This window comes from Cynocephalus volans, chromosome 15 (assembly GCF_027409185.1).
Source record: "Cynocephalus volans isolate mCynVol1 chromosome 15, mCynVol1.pri, whole genome shotgun sequence".
In the NCBI taxonomy this organism is placed as follows: domain Eukaryota; kingdom Metazoa; phylum Chordata; class Mammalia; order Dermoptera; family Cynocephalidae; genus Cynocephalus; species Cynocephalus volans.
The window spans coordinates 46744390-46761647 of NC_084474.1; the positions used below are offsets into that span (position 1 = coordinate 46744390).

Genomic DNA, 17258 nt, shown 5'->3' on the forward strand with positions numbered 1-17258 from the left:
GGCCAGCCAACAGGAAGGGGGAAGGGGAGTCAGAGCAGGCTAATCCTTAAGCATGGACAGCCAAACGTCAGGGTTGGCCCCCTGTTCCAGGGCTAGAAATGCCTGGGCGATGACTACCCTGTCTCTCTGGGTCTGGGCTTTTAATCTGCAGACCAACCATAGTAGGAGCACAGTTCCCCCACATAAGAACATGCCAACCCCAATCACTCCTGCCCACTCCTTGAAGTGGGACACGGCCGTTTTAATCCATGAGGACAGTCCGGCTGCGAAGGAGACATCCACTCTTGTTGAATTCACGGACACAATGGCCATGCGCAGCTGGTTTATCAGGTTGTCAAATTCTCTCGTCCAACCTGTTGAAAGATGCTGGGATAATTGTTTAGACAAATTTGCAGCTTTGGTATACTTTTTATATTGGATACTGGTGACACATAACCCTGAATATTTCCATTGACACCCCAATTGAGCAATTTGCCATAAAACGTCTATTTGTTCCTGCACAAGATCCACCCGCTGGTTAACCACCATTAATCCTCCCTTCAGCTGAGCGTTTAGCGCAGTCTGTGTTTCTAGGGCCTGTGTTACCGCGGAGGACAAATTATTCAACGTGGTGGCAGTCTGTACCGTGGTAGTCAAGGAGACGGCAGCAGCTGTGGCTGCACCCGCCGCCAGGGATACGGCGGCGACTATTGCCGCAGTGAGACCAAAATCCCTCCTCTGCCTGAACAAGACCATAGTATTGGGAGCTTCTACTGGGACAGGAATCCATCTAGGCATTCGAGCAACTATGGCCAAATTGAACAGCGTAGCATTCCGGCACTGTGCATAAAAGCAAGTATAGTTATCACAAGCAATCTGACTCCTCTCATCACTAATATTAGTTAAAATAAACATGAAAGGAGGATAAAGGCAAACTGGTGTTGGTGGGACAGAGTAATTTGTTCCAAGCTGTTTTATGGACACAGTGGATTCAAAGGACTCAGTCACATTCCACTCAAAAGAGGCATTTCCCCAACCACCGCCTTTTGAAAAGGCAAACGGTGAAAGGTCCGTGCAGCTGCCATTTACCCCACACAACAGCCAAACATCAAATGGGTTGGAACGGATCGCCATCGTGGGGTTTTGATATGTCCAATTTAGGCCTGAAGAGGTAGCATTATACTGGGTACCCATATAAGGCGAAAAGGTAAATTAATTTTTTAGTGCCCACCCCGCCTTTTTAGACTGGCAGCCCGTCCAGGGCGGGGTATCTCCCTCCCTTCTGGGGCTCAGGCAATCCTTTTTTAAATGTCCCGGTTGACCGCATTTAAAACAAACTCTCTGGTTCCGCCCCTGTCTTGGCTGTCCCTGTCTAGGCAGTCTCTGCGACTGGAGGATGGCAGCTGCCAGCCCTGCATTGGTCAGGGGTCCCCCGAGTTCTCGACAAACTCTGAGCCAATCCTGTACACCTTTACCTTTTCTGGGCGCTATGGCCGCGCGGCATTCCTGGGTCGCCTGCTCAAAAATCAGTTGTTCAACAAGAGGCGCAGCCTGATCAGGGTCCCCAAAGATGCGCCCCGCTGCTTCTGTCATTCGAGAATGGTTCCTGAGGTCCCTGAATGATCTTAGTAAGTTGTCCAGAAGCTTCCCCTTTTTTGGGGAGTGCCTTCCAAGCCTTAATGGCAGTGCTAGAAACTTGAACATAAGCACCCCATGGGAAAGCCGTCTGATCAGCGGCAAATGGGCCCTGGCCTGTTAACATATCAAAGGTCCAATCTCGCTGCTCGGGGGTCAGTGCAGCAGCGTTTGCCCTGGCTTGAGCTTGTGCAGCCTCATGCCATAGCGCCTTCCATTCCATGTATTGACCCATGGTAGGGAGCGCTGCCTTAGCCAACATTTGCCAGTCAGCGGGTGTCATAGCCACACCAGCAAACCTTTCTAGCATTACTAGAGTAAAATTGGCATTTACACCATATTTTCTAACCGCCTCTGCTAGATCCTTAATTTGGGTGTACTCGACGGGGGCATGAACTCTCCCTCCGCCCTCAACCTCAAAAACTGGGAAGGCAGCTTGAACCTTTTTCCTCACTTTATCAGAGAGGAATGAGAAGGGATTAGAAGACTGCACGTAAGGAGGAGGCGCCGAAGGCGCAGGCCGTGCGGGGGCCACTGGGGGCGGCCGGCATTTCCACTCCCCGAGTGGTCTCCGCCGCCTGTCGGGATGATATCTCTCCTCCTCGTACCTGGCAGCTTCCTCCTCCAAATCGGATTCCTCACTAGGGCTGAGGGGATTGGAGTCGGACTCATCCAGATTTAAATCTTCTAATTCTTGTTTTAAGGCCCCCAGCTCTTGCATAGGGTAGAGGCCTCCTTCTTTCCCTTCCAACTTTTGTCTGGGTTTTGAAATCCCTCCTTTACCGGCAGATGTGCCGGGAGTGTCACTTTGTTGTTTTAGAATCTCTCCCTCGTCCGTAGACTTACCGGGAGGGCCCTTTTTCTTATGGGAGACGTCTCTCCTCCTGCGGGTACCCATCCTCTCACTCCGTTCAGTTTCTGACATGCTGTCTTGGACCTCCTCTAATATATTTTGCCCTACTATCACTACCGGTTTACAGCCCTCATCTTCTAAGCAATTTTTAATAAACTTCCAAATGGTCTTGGTGCCCTGACGGAGGTCTCCCTCCGCGTACTTGCGGTCAAGGTCTCTGCCTAGTTTGTTCCAAGAGCTCAAAGTCAAGGAGCCAGAACAAGCAAACCACACGGCGCTACACGATCTACCTCTTTTACAAAATTTTTGAGCACACGGCCCCCTACCTTTATATCACGTTGTCTCAGCACGGCCTCTAACGCGGTAACCATGGACTGAGTGGAACCCATAACGCGCCCCACTCCGTGGGAGGCGCTGTGAGACGCGCCGTTCCCTTACGTACTAGAGGCTCACACAGGTCTCTGGTGCAGCTGCTTATCTACGTCAGTCTGACCACACCAACGGGCGATTTCAAAACCTTTTAAACCAACCGGATTAACCCCAGACCAAGAACAGGCATACCTCTCCGAACTTACCCTCCTGCAGTTCTGAATCCTCCCTGTCTCCAGGGGGTCTCCGAAGGTGCTGACGATGACACAAGTTCCCGGGTTTCGGCACCAAATGTCCCGCGCTACCGTCTCGCCAGCAAGAACGACACGGCACACAAAGGATCCTTCTGCAGATCAGCTTTAATGCATCTTGAGAGGGAGAGCATAAGCTTGCCAAAAATGGAGACCCCGAGCGAGGGAACCCGCGCCCTTTATATAGAGACTGCTCCTCGCCTAGGACGTGCTCCTACCTTATTGGTGGCTGCCTAATCGGCCCAGGCGTGTTACCGAGCAGCCCTGCCCTCCACCGGAAATCAGCGCCATCTTGTAATGGCGATTTCGGGCAGCTCCTCACAGAAAATACCACTGAATTTTATCTAATAATAGTAGACAGAAATAGTACGTTTAATAATTTTATGGGCCACAGCATGTTTTTATACTACAATCAAGGTATACTCTGCTATGAGATCACAGAGGGTAGAACGATTAAGCCTGGCCAGGAGAACCTGGGATGGATCCTTGTCAGATATTGGATTTGAGTCAGACCTGAAAGACAAGTAGGGTTCTTACAGGTAGACCGGAGGAACAAGCATTTCAGGAAAAGAGCTCTTATTTAGCCACTGAATTTATAGAGGTCTTCACACTCTCATTTATATTCCCCCCAAATCTTGAAATGTAGGTATTATTACCCCCATTTTATGGATGAGGCAATTTAGACCCAGAGTAATGTACTTAAAGTCACATTATTGGTAAATGGAGGGGTTGGATTCAAATCCAGGCCATAATCTTAATCTCTGCCCCTGGGATGTTCTCTATGCCAGTCTGCAGAGAGGTGGGAAAATGTATGGCCCAAAAGGGAATAGCAGGTCGATGAGTTTGACTGTGTATTGAATGAATGTGCATATATGGAGGCAAGTTTCTGTTTCTTCCATGGAGTGGGGTGAAGCGTAGAAAAGTGGGGGTACAAAGGAGAATGTTTCTAATAGATCTTGTTTGGTTTTATGTGGCTTCAACTTTAATAGTGGAATCCAACAACTTTTATTGAGTCTTTTTACTGAATTACTAATAGAAGATTCCCCACAACTTCCTTTTTAGGCACCTTTGCCTTGACATCCTTAATATCAGCCAATGCTGTGGAACGGCTTGTCCCTCAGAGCAGCCAGAACCTCACCATACAGACGAACACAAGTGTGCTGGGTTTATCCGACTTTGAGATGCAAAGGATCAGCGTGGCTGCAGCAGTTTCCTTCCTGGGAGGCGTGATTCAGGTGAGCAATACTGAGATTTGGGATTAAAGGAGGGGAAACAGCAAAGGAAAGGCAAGTGGTGCTTCATTTTTATTCTCGTTCATGGGTGTTTCTGTCCAGATGGATAAATGGCAGATGTGTTTTATCTTCATGAAAATACTGTCTACTACCTGGAGTAGTTACTCTTAAATGCTGGTTGAATAAATGAATTAGCATCAGTAAATTGAAGTTACAGGAAAACAGTTTTTGGCCTTTTAAGAACGAGCTTTCTAAAAAATGTCTTATAAGAGGGAATGAGCTTTCTTGTAAGGCAATGAGGCAGTCCTGTGTTCACACAGTGACCAGATTGTCACTGTACGGAGATGCTCTAGGAGAAATTACTATACTGGGAAGGAGGTGTGACTAAATTTCCAGGGTCCTTTCCAATTTTAAGATTTTATGATTTAATTGCCTACATCAGCAACAAATGGTACTTAGTTTGTGCCATAGGCTTGCTGCTCCAAGGTCTTTGGATTTACATCTGTACCAGTCTTTGCCTCATTCAGCATCAGGCCTGTGTATTGTTGCCAAGTTAGCTTTAGTCTATTTCTTCAAAATATCAAATATGTAATTTTCTGTTTCTAGTCAGTGGTCAAAATTAGATAACTCAGAAGTGACTATAAAATAAATGTAGAAAGGCACTGAATATTACACATGGAATTGCCTGATAGCCAGTTTTGCTTATTACTTTGTGGTTCACTAAATTATTTGTATGTGAACTTGGATGGCTGTGTTCTAGGCTGATAAAGGCTCTATTTTACAGTGTATCATTACTTAAAAGAAAGGTCATGCAAATGCCAAAATGGGAGAAAAATATTGATGATTGCTGGGAATTGGACAGTAGGAAGAAAAGATGTCACCTAGAAGAAAGGAAATACTGAAATTCTTAGAGTGAATTGCCTTCTAGCTATGTAAAAAGAACCGAAGAATTAAGGATATAAGATTAATGAGAATTCAGGTCTTCATAGTTCTTTGAAAAAACGAGACCATTTGAGCAGCAGCATTGCCTTGGAGACTGACCAGATGAGAGGTTTTTCTATGGCTTTGTCTATGCTTTCATGAAATAAAAACTAATTGCCTGGGTACCCTGTAACCTTCACTTGATTTTTTCAAACATGGATGATGTCAGCATATTCTGGGACTTGCACAGGCAGGCTTAGTGGCCTTTTCCTCCTTCCTGGCCTGTGTGAGGCCCTCTAAGAGACCTGTCATGTGTCTTCATCTCAGAAGTAATCAGCCATGTGAACTGGTGGCTCAAACATGGGTTTGGTATAGGTTTTTCTTAATTTCTGTTTATTTACTGTAAAAAATCTCTGTAATAACTCAAGAAAGATCACATTACTTCACCGTCTTGTCCCATTATTTTCCATTCATTTCTTCTTTGAACTTATGATTTTTACTAGGTTTGGACTTTCTTTTATTCTGTAAAGCATGGAACAAGTTAGTTTTAGGTGTATTTAGTGTTTCAAAACTCTAAGAAAATCCATAATTAGCAATAAGATCCTGAAACCTTCTGCTTAGTCTCAGTTTAACCATTTTCCATAAGTTTAAAACAATCATCAGGTATTTTGCTATTATCTGGTATGTTTGGATTAAGAACTTAAATAAAAAAATATAAAAGTAAAAGCCAGAATTCCAACAGCATAGAAAGTAAATGTCTCATTTCCCAGAATGAAACTCCCTAGAATTATAAGAGTAAAACAGGATATTATTAAAGATAATAAAAATAATCTCATTTTTATGGCCTTTTATTACATGTACAATCTGATCCAGCGAGTTGCATGTTTTCTCTTATAACTTCATCAAACATTTGCTTTCTTTCCTCTTTAGTCCTGGTCCTGGATATGTGACCTGCGTTCTAGCAAATTTTTAAGCAGATGGCTGGATTTCATTTGACCTCCAATCTCATTTGTTCGTTGTCAACTAGAACCTCAGAGTCTTTTGGATCGTTTGGATCCAGCTCCTCAGTCATTTTTCCTTTTCTCCTTCAGTTCTGAAATCCACTAGCTATGGGCCGTGCCAAGGTATCCTGTTTCTACAAACACAGGAGGTGTTTGTTTGCCTTGTTTCATTTCTTTGTGTGTTGTTTCACTTTTGCTTGTACATTATTCATTTTCAGGTTTTTTATTTTGTTTTTTTATTTTCCCTCTGAAGATCCAACTGATGGAATGATTTAGGTTAATGAGGTAATATTGTTAAGGTGTCTGAAACAATCATGTCTGATGATTCAGTGTTTGTAAGTTAAAAATGCTTTCAGCTGCAAGTAACAGAGAACCCTACTATCAAGGGTTTTTTTCTTTCTTTTCTTCTTCTTCTTTTTTTTTTTATACGTAAAGACATTTACTGTTTCTTTTATTCCAGGAAGTCACAGAAGCAGGTTCTGGAGGGTCTTCATTGTCTGGCAACTGATCTGCTTTCTTTTATCAGATAAGGGCTCGGTGACTCATCAGTGCATTTCCTTTTTTGCCTTATTTTCTTGTAGTTCACAAGTAAGTTTCTTCCCCCTAACATTGTAGCTTTTATTTGTCTAATTTCCCCCCCCCCCCACAGAACTCCCCCTCTACTTCTTTACTTGACTTATATTCTTTAACATTATTTTAATGATTCTAGTATGTCTATCTAATTTTAACTGGTCTTATGCATTTATTTATTTATTTATTATTTTTTTTGATTATACATATTTCTGGGGTACTGAGTTGAATATCAATATCTGTTTCAATATTTCGTGGTCAAATCAGGATAATTAGTATACTCATCATTACACAGTGTAATCATTCTTTGTGATTCTTAACCAATTTCTCACTAGCCCCCCTCCCCCTTTCCCACCTCTGGTAACCTCAGTTCTGTTCTCTCCTTTTGAAAATTCAATGTTTTATTGGAATAATTAGAAGAAGGTATGGCATAAAATAATAAAGGAAATGGAATAAAATTAAGTTGTATAGTTATAGCAAACTGTTTCCATAACATAAAATTTCTGATTTTATTTTGTGTTTTGCCTTTGTTATTTTTGCTTTTCTTCCAACTTTCTGTATGTTTATAATATTTTAGTTTGTTTTTTTTTTTCTATGTAAGGCATTATTTAGGGAACTAAGTTCTTGAGGCTAATATAGCATATTAACCCATTTTCAAGTTTTTGTTGCACTTTGCATAGCTCTCTATATTTGGTAGAATCTCAGAAAGCTTGTTGATCTAAAAAACTGAATTATGTATTCAGGAATGTGAAAACCAAGAAATAACAAACATCATGCTAGTTAATAATTTTAAGATTTTAAAAAATTAAATAAGTCTGATTTTTTTTTAATTTTAATTATTATTATACCAAGAAAGGACTATTAAAAAAAAGGCATTCTCAGAACTGTCACTCACGCCCCACCTCTCCCTGTTTCTCTACCTTTCCCCCTCTATTCTCACCCACCTCCTGTGAAGTAAGCTGTCTCATTCATTTCTGGCTTATACTTCCTGTGTTTCTTTTGCAAAGTGAGAAGATACCTGCAAATTTTATTTGCCCTTTGTTCTTACATGAAAGGTAGTATTCTTTTGTACTGTGCTTTCTTCATTTAATGATATATCCTGGAAATCACTCCATGCCAGCTCACAGAAATATTCTTCATGCTTTTTTATTGCTGCATAGTTCATAGTTCATTAGTTCATAGTTCATAGTTCATAGTTCATAGTTCATCATAGTTCATTCAACACATCTCTATTTGGGCATTTAGGTTGATTTCAATATATGGAATTCTAAACATCGCAGTTATATATGTATATATATATATATTTCCATTTTGTTAGTAGTGTCTGTTTAAGGTGGATTCCTAGAATGGCATTACTGCATCAAAAGATATATGTAAAACAAAAATAAATGCAGTTTTGTTAAATATTGTCAAATTCTCTTCCAAAGGGGTATAGCAGCAATTTGCATTCCCATAACAATGTATGAGAGTGCCAGGCTCACCAACAGAATTGTTGCCATTTTTATGTCAGAGTTTTAGTCCTATTCCTCTAAAATTTTTAAGACTTCTTTATATAGAATGAATATTAGCCTTTTATCTGTGGTATATATTACAAATGTGGTATTTATTACAAATGTATTTATTACAAATTTACTAATTTGGCAGTTCTTTGATTTCATTTTACCATGCAAATTTTTTTTAAAAACTTGTAATGTAGTCAAATTTATCAATTCTTTCTTTTATTGCCTGTGGATTTTGAGGCAGTGTTAGAAAGTTTTTTCCTGCACTGAGTTTATAGAAGAATTCATCCATATTTTTTTCTAGTACTTCTATGATTTAAGGTTTTCTTTTTTTTTTTTACATTTAGACTTCTAATCAGTGTGGAGTTTATTTATGTGTATGATGTGAGGTGTGAATCTAATTTTATTTTTTTTCTAAGTGACTGCCTAGTTGTGCAAGCAACATTTATTAAAAAGTCCATTTGTGCTTTTGTAATTTAAGATGTCACCTTTATCATTTCCTTATTAACTTAGATGTACTTTGGGACTTTCTATTCTATTCTACTCTGTATATCTATTCTTGTGACAGTAGCATCCTGTTTTATGAAGATTTTATAGTATGGTTCAAAGTCTGGTAGAACCAGTCCAGTTTTTAGTTTTTTTTTGTATGTTTCTGGACACTCTTGCATGTTTGTTTTTCCTTATTTACTTCCCTTATGAGCATCAATGTGCCTAGCTCCATATAAAAAGCTTGTTGATATTTTTATTAGGGTTGTGCTAAATTGACATCTTTATGATGTTTGAGTTTTCTACCTAAGAACAGAGGATGCCTTTCCTTTTGTTTCAGTCTAATTTGGTGTCTTTCAGAAGTGTTTAAAAATGTTTCTCTTATATATTTTGCACGTTTTTGTAAAGTTTATTCCTAAGGATTTAATTTTATTTGTTGGTATTATAAATGGGGTTTTCTTTACCATTATATCCTCTGGCTAAGTTATTGTTTATATCTAAAAAGCTTTTTATTTTTGTATGGTAATTTTACATCTTGTTACCTTACTGAGTTCTCTTATTATTTGAATTAGTTTTATTATTCATTGATTTGCTAGTATTTTCTAGAGACATTTTTACTTCTTCACAAAATTATATGACTGGTGATTTCTTTTGTCAAATTGCATTAGATGATACCTCTATTATAATGTTATTTTTTAAATAGATTTTTGCATGTTTTATTTTTACTATTTTTATTTTCCTTTTCCTTAATATCCTCTATTATTTATATTCATTCTTTTAAAAAAATATTTTATTTTATCAATATACAATGTGGCTGATTATTGTGGCCCATTACTGAAAGCTCCCTCCCTCTGCCCTTTCCCCCCTCCCTCCCAACAACCTCCTTTCTGTTTGCTTGTTGTATCAACTTCGAGGAATTGTAATTGTGTCTTCTTACCCCCCCCCCCAGATTATTTGTGTATTTATTTATTTATTTTTATCTCCGACAAATAAGTGAGAACATGTGATATTTCTCTTTCTGTTCCTGACTCGTTTCACTTAACATAATTCTCTCTAGGTCCATCCATGTTGTTGCAAACGGCAGTATTTCTTTTTTATAGCAGAGTAGTATTCCATTGTGCAGATATACCACGTTTTCCATATCCACTCATCCAATGATGGACATTTGGGCTGGTTCCAACTCTTAGCTATTGTAAAGAGTGCCGCAATGAACATTGGGGAACAGGTATACCTTCGACTTGATGATTTCCATTCCTCTGGGTATATTCCCAGCAGTGGGATAGCTGGGTCATATGGTAGATCTATTTGCAATTGTTTGAGAAACCTCCATACCAATTTCCACAGAGGCTGCACCATTTTGCAGTCCCACCAACAATGTATGAGGGTTCCTTTTTCTCCACAACCTCGCCAGCATTTATCATTTACAATCTTTTGGATATTAGCCATCCCAACTGGGTAGAGATGGTATCTCAGTGTGGTTTTGATTTGCATCTCCTGAATGTTGAGTGATGTTGGACATTTTTTCATGTGTCTGTTGGCCATTCATATATCTTCCTTTGAGAAATGCCTATGTGGCTCTTTTGTCCATTTTTTAATTGGGTTACTTGTTTTTTTCTTGTAAAGTTGTTTGAGTTCCTTGTATATTCTGGATATTAATCCTTTGTCAGATGTATATTTTGCAAATATTTTCTCCCACTCTGTTGGTTGTCTTTTAACTCTTTTAGTTATTTCTTTTACTGTGCAGAAGCTTTTTAGTTTGATATAATCCCATTTATTTATTTTTCCCTTGGTTGCCCATGCTTTTGGAGTTATATTCATGAAGTCTGTGCCCAGTCCTACTTCCTGAAGTGTTTCTCCTATGTTTTCTTTAAGAAGTTTCATTGCTTCAGGGTGTATTTTTAATTCTTTAATCCATTTTGAGTTGATTTTGGTATATGGTGAGAGGTATGGGTCTAGTTTCATTCTCCTGCTTATGGATATCCAGTTATCCCAGCAACTTTTGCTGAAGAGGCAGTCTCCTTCCCAGTGAATAGGCTTGGTGCCTTTGTCAAAGATCAGATGGCTGTAGGTGTGTGGGTTGATTTGTGGATTCTCTATTCTATTCCATTGATCAGTGTGTCTGTTTTTATGCCAATACCATGCTTTTTTGGTTATTATAGCTTTGTAGTATAGTTTAAAGCTAGGCCATGGTATGCCTCTAGGTTCTTTTGCTCATAATTATTTTGGCTATGCATGGTCTTTTGTTATGCCATATAAATGTCTGGACAGTTTTTTCCATTTCTGAGAAAAATGTCATTGGAATTTTGATGGGGATTGCATTGAATTTGTATATCATTTTGGATAGTATGGACATTTTCACAATGTTAGTTCTTCAAATCCAAGAGTATGGGACATCTTTCCATCTTCTTGTATCCTCTTTATTTTCTCTCAGCAGTGGTTTATAGTTCTCATTACAGAGATTTTTCACCTCCTTGGTTAACTCAATTCCTAAGTATTTTATTTTTTTGGTGGCTATTGTAAATGGGCTACCTTTCTTCATTTCTTTTTCTGCATGTTCCCTATTGGAGAATAGAAATGCTGCTGATTTTTGTGTGTTGATTTTGTATGCTGCTACTTTGCTGAAATCATATATTAACTACAAGAGTTTTTTTGTAGAGACTTTAGGCTATTCGATATATAGGATTATGTCATCTGCAAAGATTGACAGTTTGACTTCATCTTTTCCAATCTGGATGCCCTTTACTTCCTTCTCTTCTCTGAAAGCTTTTCCCGTTTCAAGATGATATTGGCTGTGGGTTTATCATATATGGCTTTAATTATGTTGAGATGCTTTCCATCTATACCTAACTTATAGAGAGTCTTTATCATGATTGAGTGTTGAATTTTATCAAATGCTTTTTAAGCATCTATAGAGATGATCATATGGTCCTTGTGTTTGATTTTATTGATATGGTGTATCACATTTATTGATTTGCATATGTTGAACCAACCTTGCATCCCTGGGAAGAATCCCACTTGATCTTGGTGTATAATTCTGTTTACGTGTTGCTGTATTCTGTTAGCTAGTATTTTATTGAGGATTTTTCCATCTATATTCATGAAGGATATTGGCCTGTAGTTTTCTTTCTTAGTTGTATTTTTACCAGCTTTTGGTATTAGAGTGATATTTGCATCATAGAATGAGTTTGGGAGAATTACCTACATTTCATTCTTTTGGAATGGTTTGTAGAGAATTGGTGTCAATTCGTCTTTGAAAGTTTGGTAAAATTCTGCTGTGAATCCATCTGGTCCTGGGCTTTTCTTTGTTGGGAGCCTTCTGATAACAGCTTCCGTCTCTTCTATTGTTATTTGTCTGTTCAGATTTTCTACAACTTCTTGGCTCAGTTTTCTACTACTTCTTGGTAGTTTGTATGTGTCCAGAAATTTATCCATTTCGTCCAGATTTTCAAATTTGTTGGCATAGAGTTGTTTATAGTAGTCTTGAATGATTCCTTGTATTTCAGAGGTATCAGTTGTAATATCACCTTTTTCATTTCTAATTTTTTTATTTGGGTCTTCTCCCTTCCTTTTTTAGTTAGCCATGCTAATGGTTTGTCAATTTTATTTATCTTTTCAAAAAACCAACTTTTTGATTCATCAATCCTTTGTATTGTTTTTTGAGTTTCAATTTCATTAAGTTTTGCTCTGATCTCAATGATTTCTTTCCATCTGCTAAATTTGGGTTTGGATTGTTCTTGTTTTTCTGGTTCTTTAAGGTGAAGTATTAGGTTGTTCACTTGCCATCTTTTAATTCTTCTGAAATAAGCATTTAATACGATAAATTTTCCCCTTAGTACCACTTTTGCAGTATCCCACAGGTTTTGGTATGATGTATCATTGTTTTCATTAGTTTCAAGAAATTTTTTGATTTCTTGTTTGATTTCTTCTTGGACCCATATGTCATTAAGTAGAATGTTGTTTATTTTCCATGTATTTGTATAGTTTCCAGAATTTCGTTTGTTATTGATTTCTAATTTTAATCCATTCTGGTCTGAGAAAATACATGGGATTATTCCAATTTTTTTGAATTTGTTTAGACTTGATTTGTGACCTAACATGTGATCTATCCCAGATGAATGATCCATGTGCTGATGAGAAGAATGAATATTCTGAGGTTGTTGGATGGAATGTTCTGTAGATATCTGCCAATTCCAATTGGTCTAGAGTGTTATTTAGATCTTGTGTTTCTCTGCTGATTCTTTTCCTAGATGACCTGTCCAATAATGATAGTGGGGTGTTCAGGTCCCCTGCTATTATGGTATTAGTGTCTATTTCCTTCTTTAGGTCTAATAGAGTTTGCTTTATAAATCTGGCTGCTCCGACATTGGGATATATATTTAGATTGTTATGTCTTGATGGAACAATCCTTTTATCATTATGTAGTGGCCCTCATTATCTCTTTTAATGGTTTTTAGTTTAAAGTCTGTTTTATCAGATATAAGAATAGCTACTCCAGCTTGTTTTTCATTTCTGTTTGCATGGTAAATCTTTTTCCACCCTTTCACTGTTAGTCTGTGTGAGTCTTTATGGGTGAGGTGGGTCTCCTGAAGGCAGCATATAGTTGGGTCCTCCTTTTTAATCCAGTCAGCCAGTCTGTGTCTTTTGATTGGGGAATTTGCTCCTTTTACATTAAGAGTTGTTATTGAAAAGTGTTGATTACTCCTAGCATTTTATTGATTTTTATTTTGGATGTCTTAAGTGTGTTTTGTTCCTTTCTTTCTGATTTACTGTTTGTTTTCTGTATTTGTTGCTCCCTTGGGTTGTAGATAAAGTTTTTTTTTTTTCTCTTCATTGTTGGCATTTTTATTTTACTAGAAGGTTTTGATTTTTCTTGAGTTTTTATGGCAGTGGTAGTTATTTTTCAGGTACCAAACCCAGTACTTCCTTGAGAATTTCTTGTAAGGGTGGTCATGTGGTAGTGAACTCCCACAGTTTTTGTTTGTCTGAGAAATATACTATTTGCCCTTTATTTCAGAAGGATAGCCTTGCAGGGTAGAGTATTCTTGGCTGGCAATCTCTGACTTTTAGTATTTTGAATCTATCATCCCATTCCTTTCGGGCTTTTAGGGTTTGTGATGAAAAGTCTAACGTTAGTCTGTGTGGGGCTCTCTTATATGTGATTTGACACTTCTCTCTTGTAGCTTTTAAGATTCTCTCTTTTTGTTTGAGTTTTGCCAATTTGACTGTAACATGTCTTGGAGAAGACCTTTTTGGACTGAATACAGTTGGGGATCTTTGAGCTTCCTGAATCTGAAGATCTGTGTCTTTTCCTATACCTGGGAAGTTTTCTGCCACTATTTTGTTAAATATGTTTTAATTTCAACCTCCTTTTTCCTCCCCTTCTGGAATACCCATGACTCTGATATTTGAGCACTTAAGGTTGTCTGATATCTCTCTTAGATTTTCTTCAATGTTTTTAATTCTTTTTTTTTGTTTGCCTGTGTTATTTCAAACAGCCCATCTTCAAGGCCAGAAGTTCTCTCTTCTGCTTCTGCAAGCCTGCTGGTTAAACGCTCTGTTGTGTTTTTTATTTCATTTAATGTATTCTTCAGCTCGGCAACCTCTGCTACATTCTTTTTCAGGGCATTGATTTCCTTGTATATTTCTTCTTTCAGGTCCTGTTTACTTTTCCTCATTTCATAATGTTGTCTAGCTGAGTTTTCTTGTATCTCATTTAGTTTCCTTAGAATTATTACTCGAAATTCCTTGTCAGACATTTCAAGGGCTTCTTGTTCTATAGGATCTAGAGCTTGAGAGTTATTACCCTTTGGTGGTATACTTTCCTGATTTTTCATGTTTCTGGTATCTTTCCTTTGATGTTTAGTCATTGCGGCAGGCGATTTCATGGTCCACTGGTTCGCCACTATTATTTGGCTAGGATGCTGCTGGGGCTGCCAATTTGGCACGGCTGCCTCAGTGTCTTCTTGGTTGCTTACTGGTGCCTTGGATGTGTGGTCACCTCAGGTCTTGGGCCTCTCCAGGGAGGTGCCTCTCTGGTCGGCATGCACTTGGCCAGGCTGGGGATGAAGTCCAGTGGTGCTGATGCCTACCTGCTGGGTTGCATGCTGACACCACAGTGCACATGGTCTCCACGGATCTCGGGCCTCTCTGGTGGGGCACCTCTCTCATCAGCGCACGCTCGGCCAGGCTGGGGATGGGGTCGGGCAGCAGCAGCGAGGCCTACCTGCTGGGTTGTGTGCTGGCACTCTATAATGTTAAATAATAGTGAAAATAGTGGGTATTCTTGCCCTTTCTTGCATTTAAAATGCTTTTAGTATCTTTCCTAATTATAATGCTACCTTAAGAATAAAGTTTATATATTTTATTACATTAAGAAATTATTTGTTTATATTTTTGCATTTTTATTACAAATTAGTAAAAATGTTGAATATTCCTGAGGACATTTTTGAAGCATCTATAGAGGTAGTCCTATGGGTTTCTCTTAAAACTGTTGTATGGTATATTATATTAATGGGTTTCCTAATTTTTATTTATTTATTTATTTATTTATTTATTTATTTTTTTTTTTTTTTTACATTTTATTTTGTCGATATAATTGTAGCTGATTAATGCTCCCCATCACCAAAACCTCCCTCCCTTCTCCCTCCCCCCCTCCCCCCCAACCATGTCCTTTCTGTTTGTTTGTTGTATCAACTTCAAATAATTGTGGTTGTTATATCTTCTTACCCCCCCCCGTTTGTGTGTGTATGTGTGTATGTGTGTGTGTGAATTTATATATTAATTTTTAGCTCCCACCAATAAGTGAGAACATGTGGTATTTCTCTTTCTGTGCCTGACTTGTTTCACTTAATATAATTCTCTCGAGGTCCATCCATGTTGTTGCAAATGGCAGTATTTCATTCGTTTTTATAGCTGAGTAGTATTCCATTGTGTAGATGTACCACATTTTCCGTATCCACTCATCTGATGACGGGCATTTGGGCTGGTTCCAACTCTTGGCTATTGTAAAGAGTGCTGCGATGAACATTGGGGAACAGGTATACCTTCGACTTGATGATTTCCATTCCTCTGGGTATATTCCCAACAATGGGATGGCTGGGTCGTATGGTAGATCTATTTGCAATTGTTTAAGGAACCTCCATACCATTTTCCATAGAGGCTGCACCATTTTGCAGTCCCACCAACAATGTATGAGAGATCCTTTTTCTCCGCAGCCTCGCCAGCATTTATCGTTCATAGTCTTTTGGATTTTAGCCATCCTAACTGGGGTTAGATGGTATCTCAATGTGGTTTTGATTTGCATTTCCCGGATGCTGAGTGATGTTGAGCATTTTTTCATATGTCTGTTGGCCATTTGGATATCTTCCTTAGAGAAATGCCTACTTAGCTCTTTTGCCCATTTTTTAATTGGGTTGCTTGTTTTCTTCTTGTAACGTTGTTTGAGTTCCTTATATATTCTGGATATTAATCCTTTGTCAGATGTATATTTTGCAAATATTTTCTCCCACTCTGTTGGTTGTCTTTTAACTCTTTTAATTGTTTCTTTTGCTGTGCAGAAGCTTTTTAGTTTGATATAATCCCATTTGTTTATTTTTCCTTTGGTTGCCCGTGCTTTTGGGGTCGTATTCATGAAGTCTGTGCCCAGTCCTATTTCCTGAAGTGTTTCCCCTATGTTTTCTTTAAGAAGTTTTATTGTCTCAGGGTGTATATTTAAATCCTTAATCCATTTTGAGTTGATTTTAGTATATGGTGAGAGGTATGGATCTAGTTTCATTCTCCTGCATAACGATATCCAGTTATCCCAGCACCACTTGCTGAAGAGGCAGTCCCTTCCCCAGTGAATAGGCTTGGTGCCTTTGTCAAAGATCAGATGGCAGTAAGTGTGAGGGTTGATTTCTGGATTCTCTATTCTATTCCATTGGTCAGTGTGTCTGTTTTTATGCCAGTACCATACTGTTTTGGTTATTATAGCTTTGTAGTATAGCTTAAAGTCAGGTAGTGTTATGCCTCCAGCTTTATTTTTTTTGCTGAGCATTGCTTTGGCTATTCGTGGTCTTTTATTGTTCCATATAAATGTCTGAATAGTTTTTTCTATTTCTGAGAAAAATGTCTTTGGAATTTTGATGGGGATTGCATTGAATTTGTATATCACTTTGGGTAGTATGGACATTTTCACTATGTTGATTCTTCCAATCCAAGAGCATGGGATATCTTTCCATCTTCTTGTATCCTCTCTAATTTCTCTCAGCAGTGGTTTGTAGTTCTCATTATAGAGATTTTTCACCTCCTTGGTTAACTCAATTCCTAAGTATTTTATTTTTTTGGTGGCTATTGTAAATGGGCAGGCTTTCTTGATTTCTCCTTCTGCATGTTCACTATTGGAGAAAAGAAATGCTACTGATTTTTGTGTGTTGATTTTGTATCCTGCTACTGTGCTGAAATCATTTATCAATTCCAACAGT

General features: G+C 38.6%; 1 protein-coding gene across 1 annotated transcript in view; it reads left to right on the plus strand.

Annotated features, from left to right (window-relative positions):
* SLC26A7 (solute carrier family 26 member 7) overlaps nt 1-17258 on the plus strand; it is a 132794-nt gene that overhangs the window by 38684 nt on the left and 76852 nt on the right. Inside the window, exon 3 of the mRNA XM_063079905.1 lies at nt 4150-4322. Within this exon, the coding sequence (XP_062935975.1) occupies nt 4150-4322 (173 nt within the window). The remainder of the gene's footprint in view (nt 1-4149; nt 4323-17258) is intronic.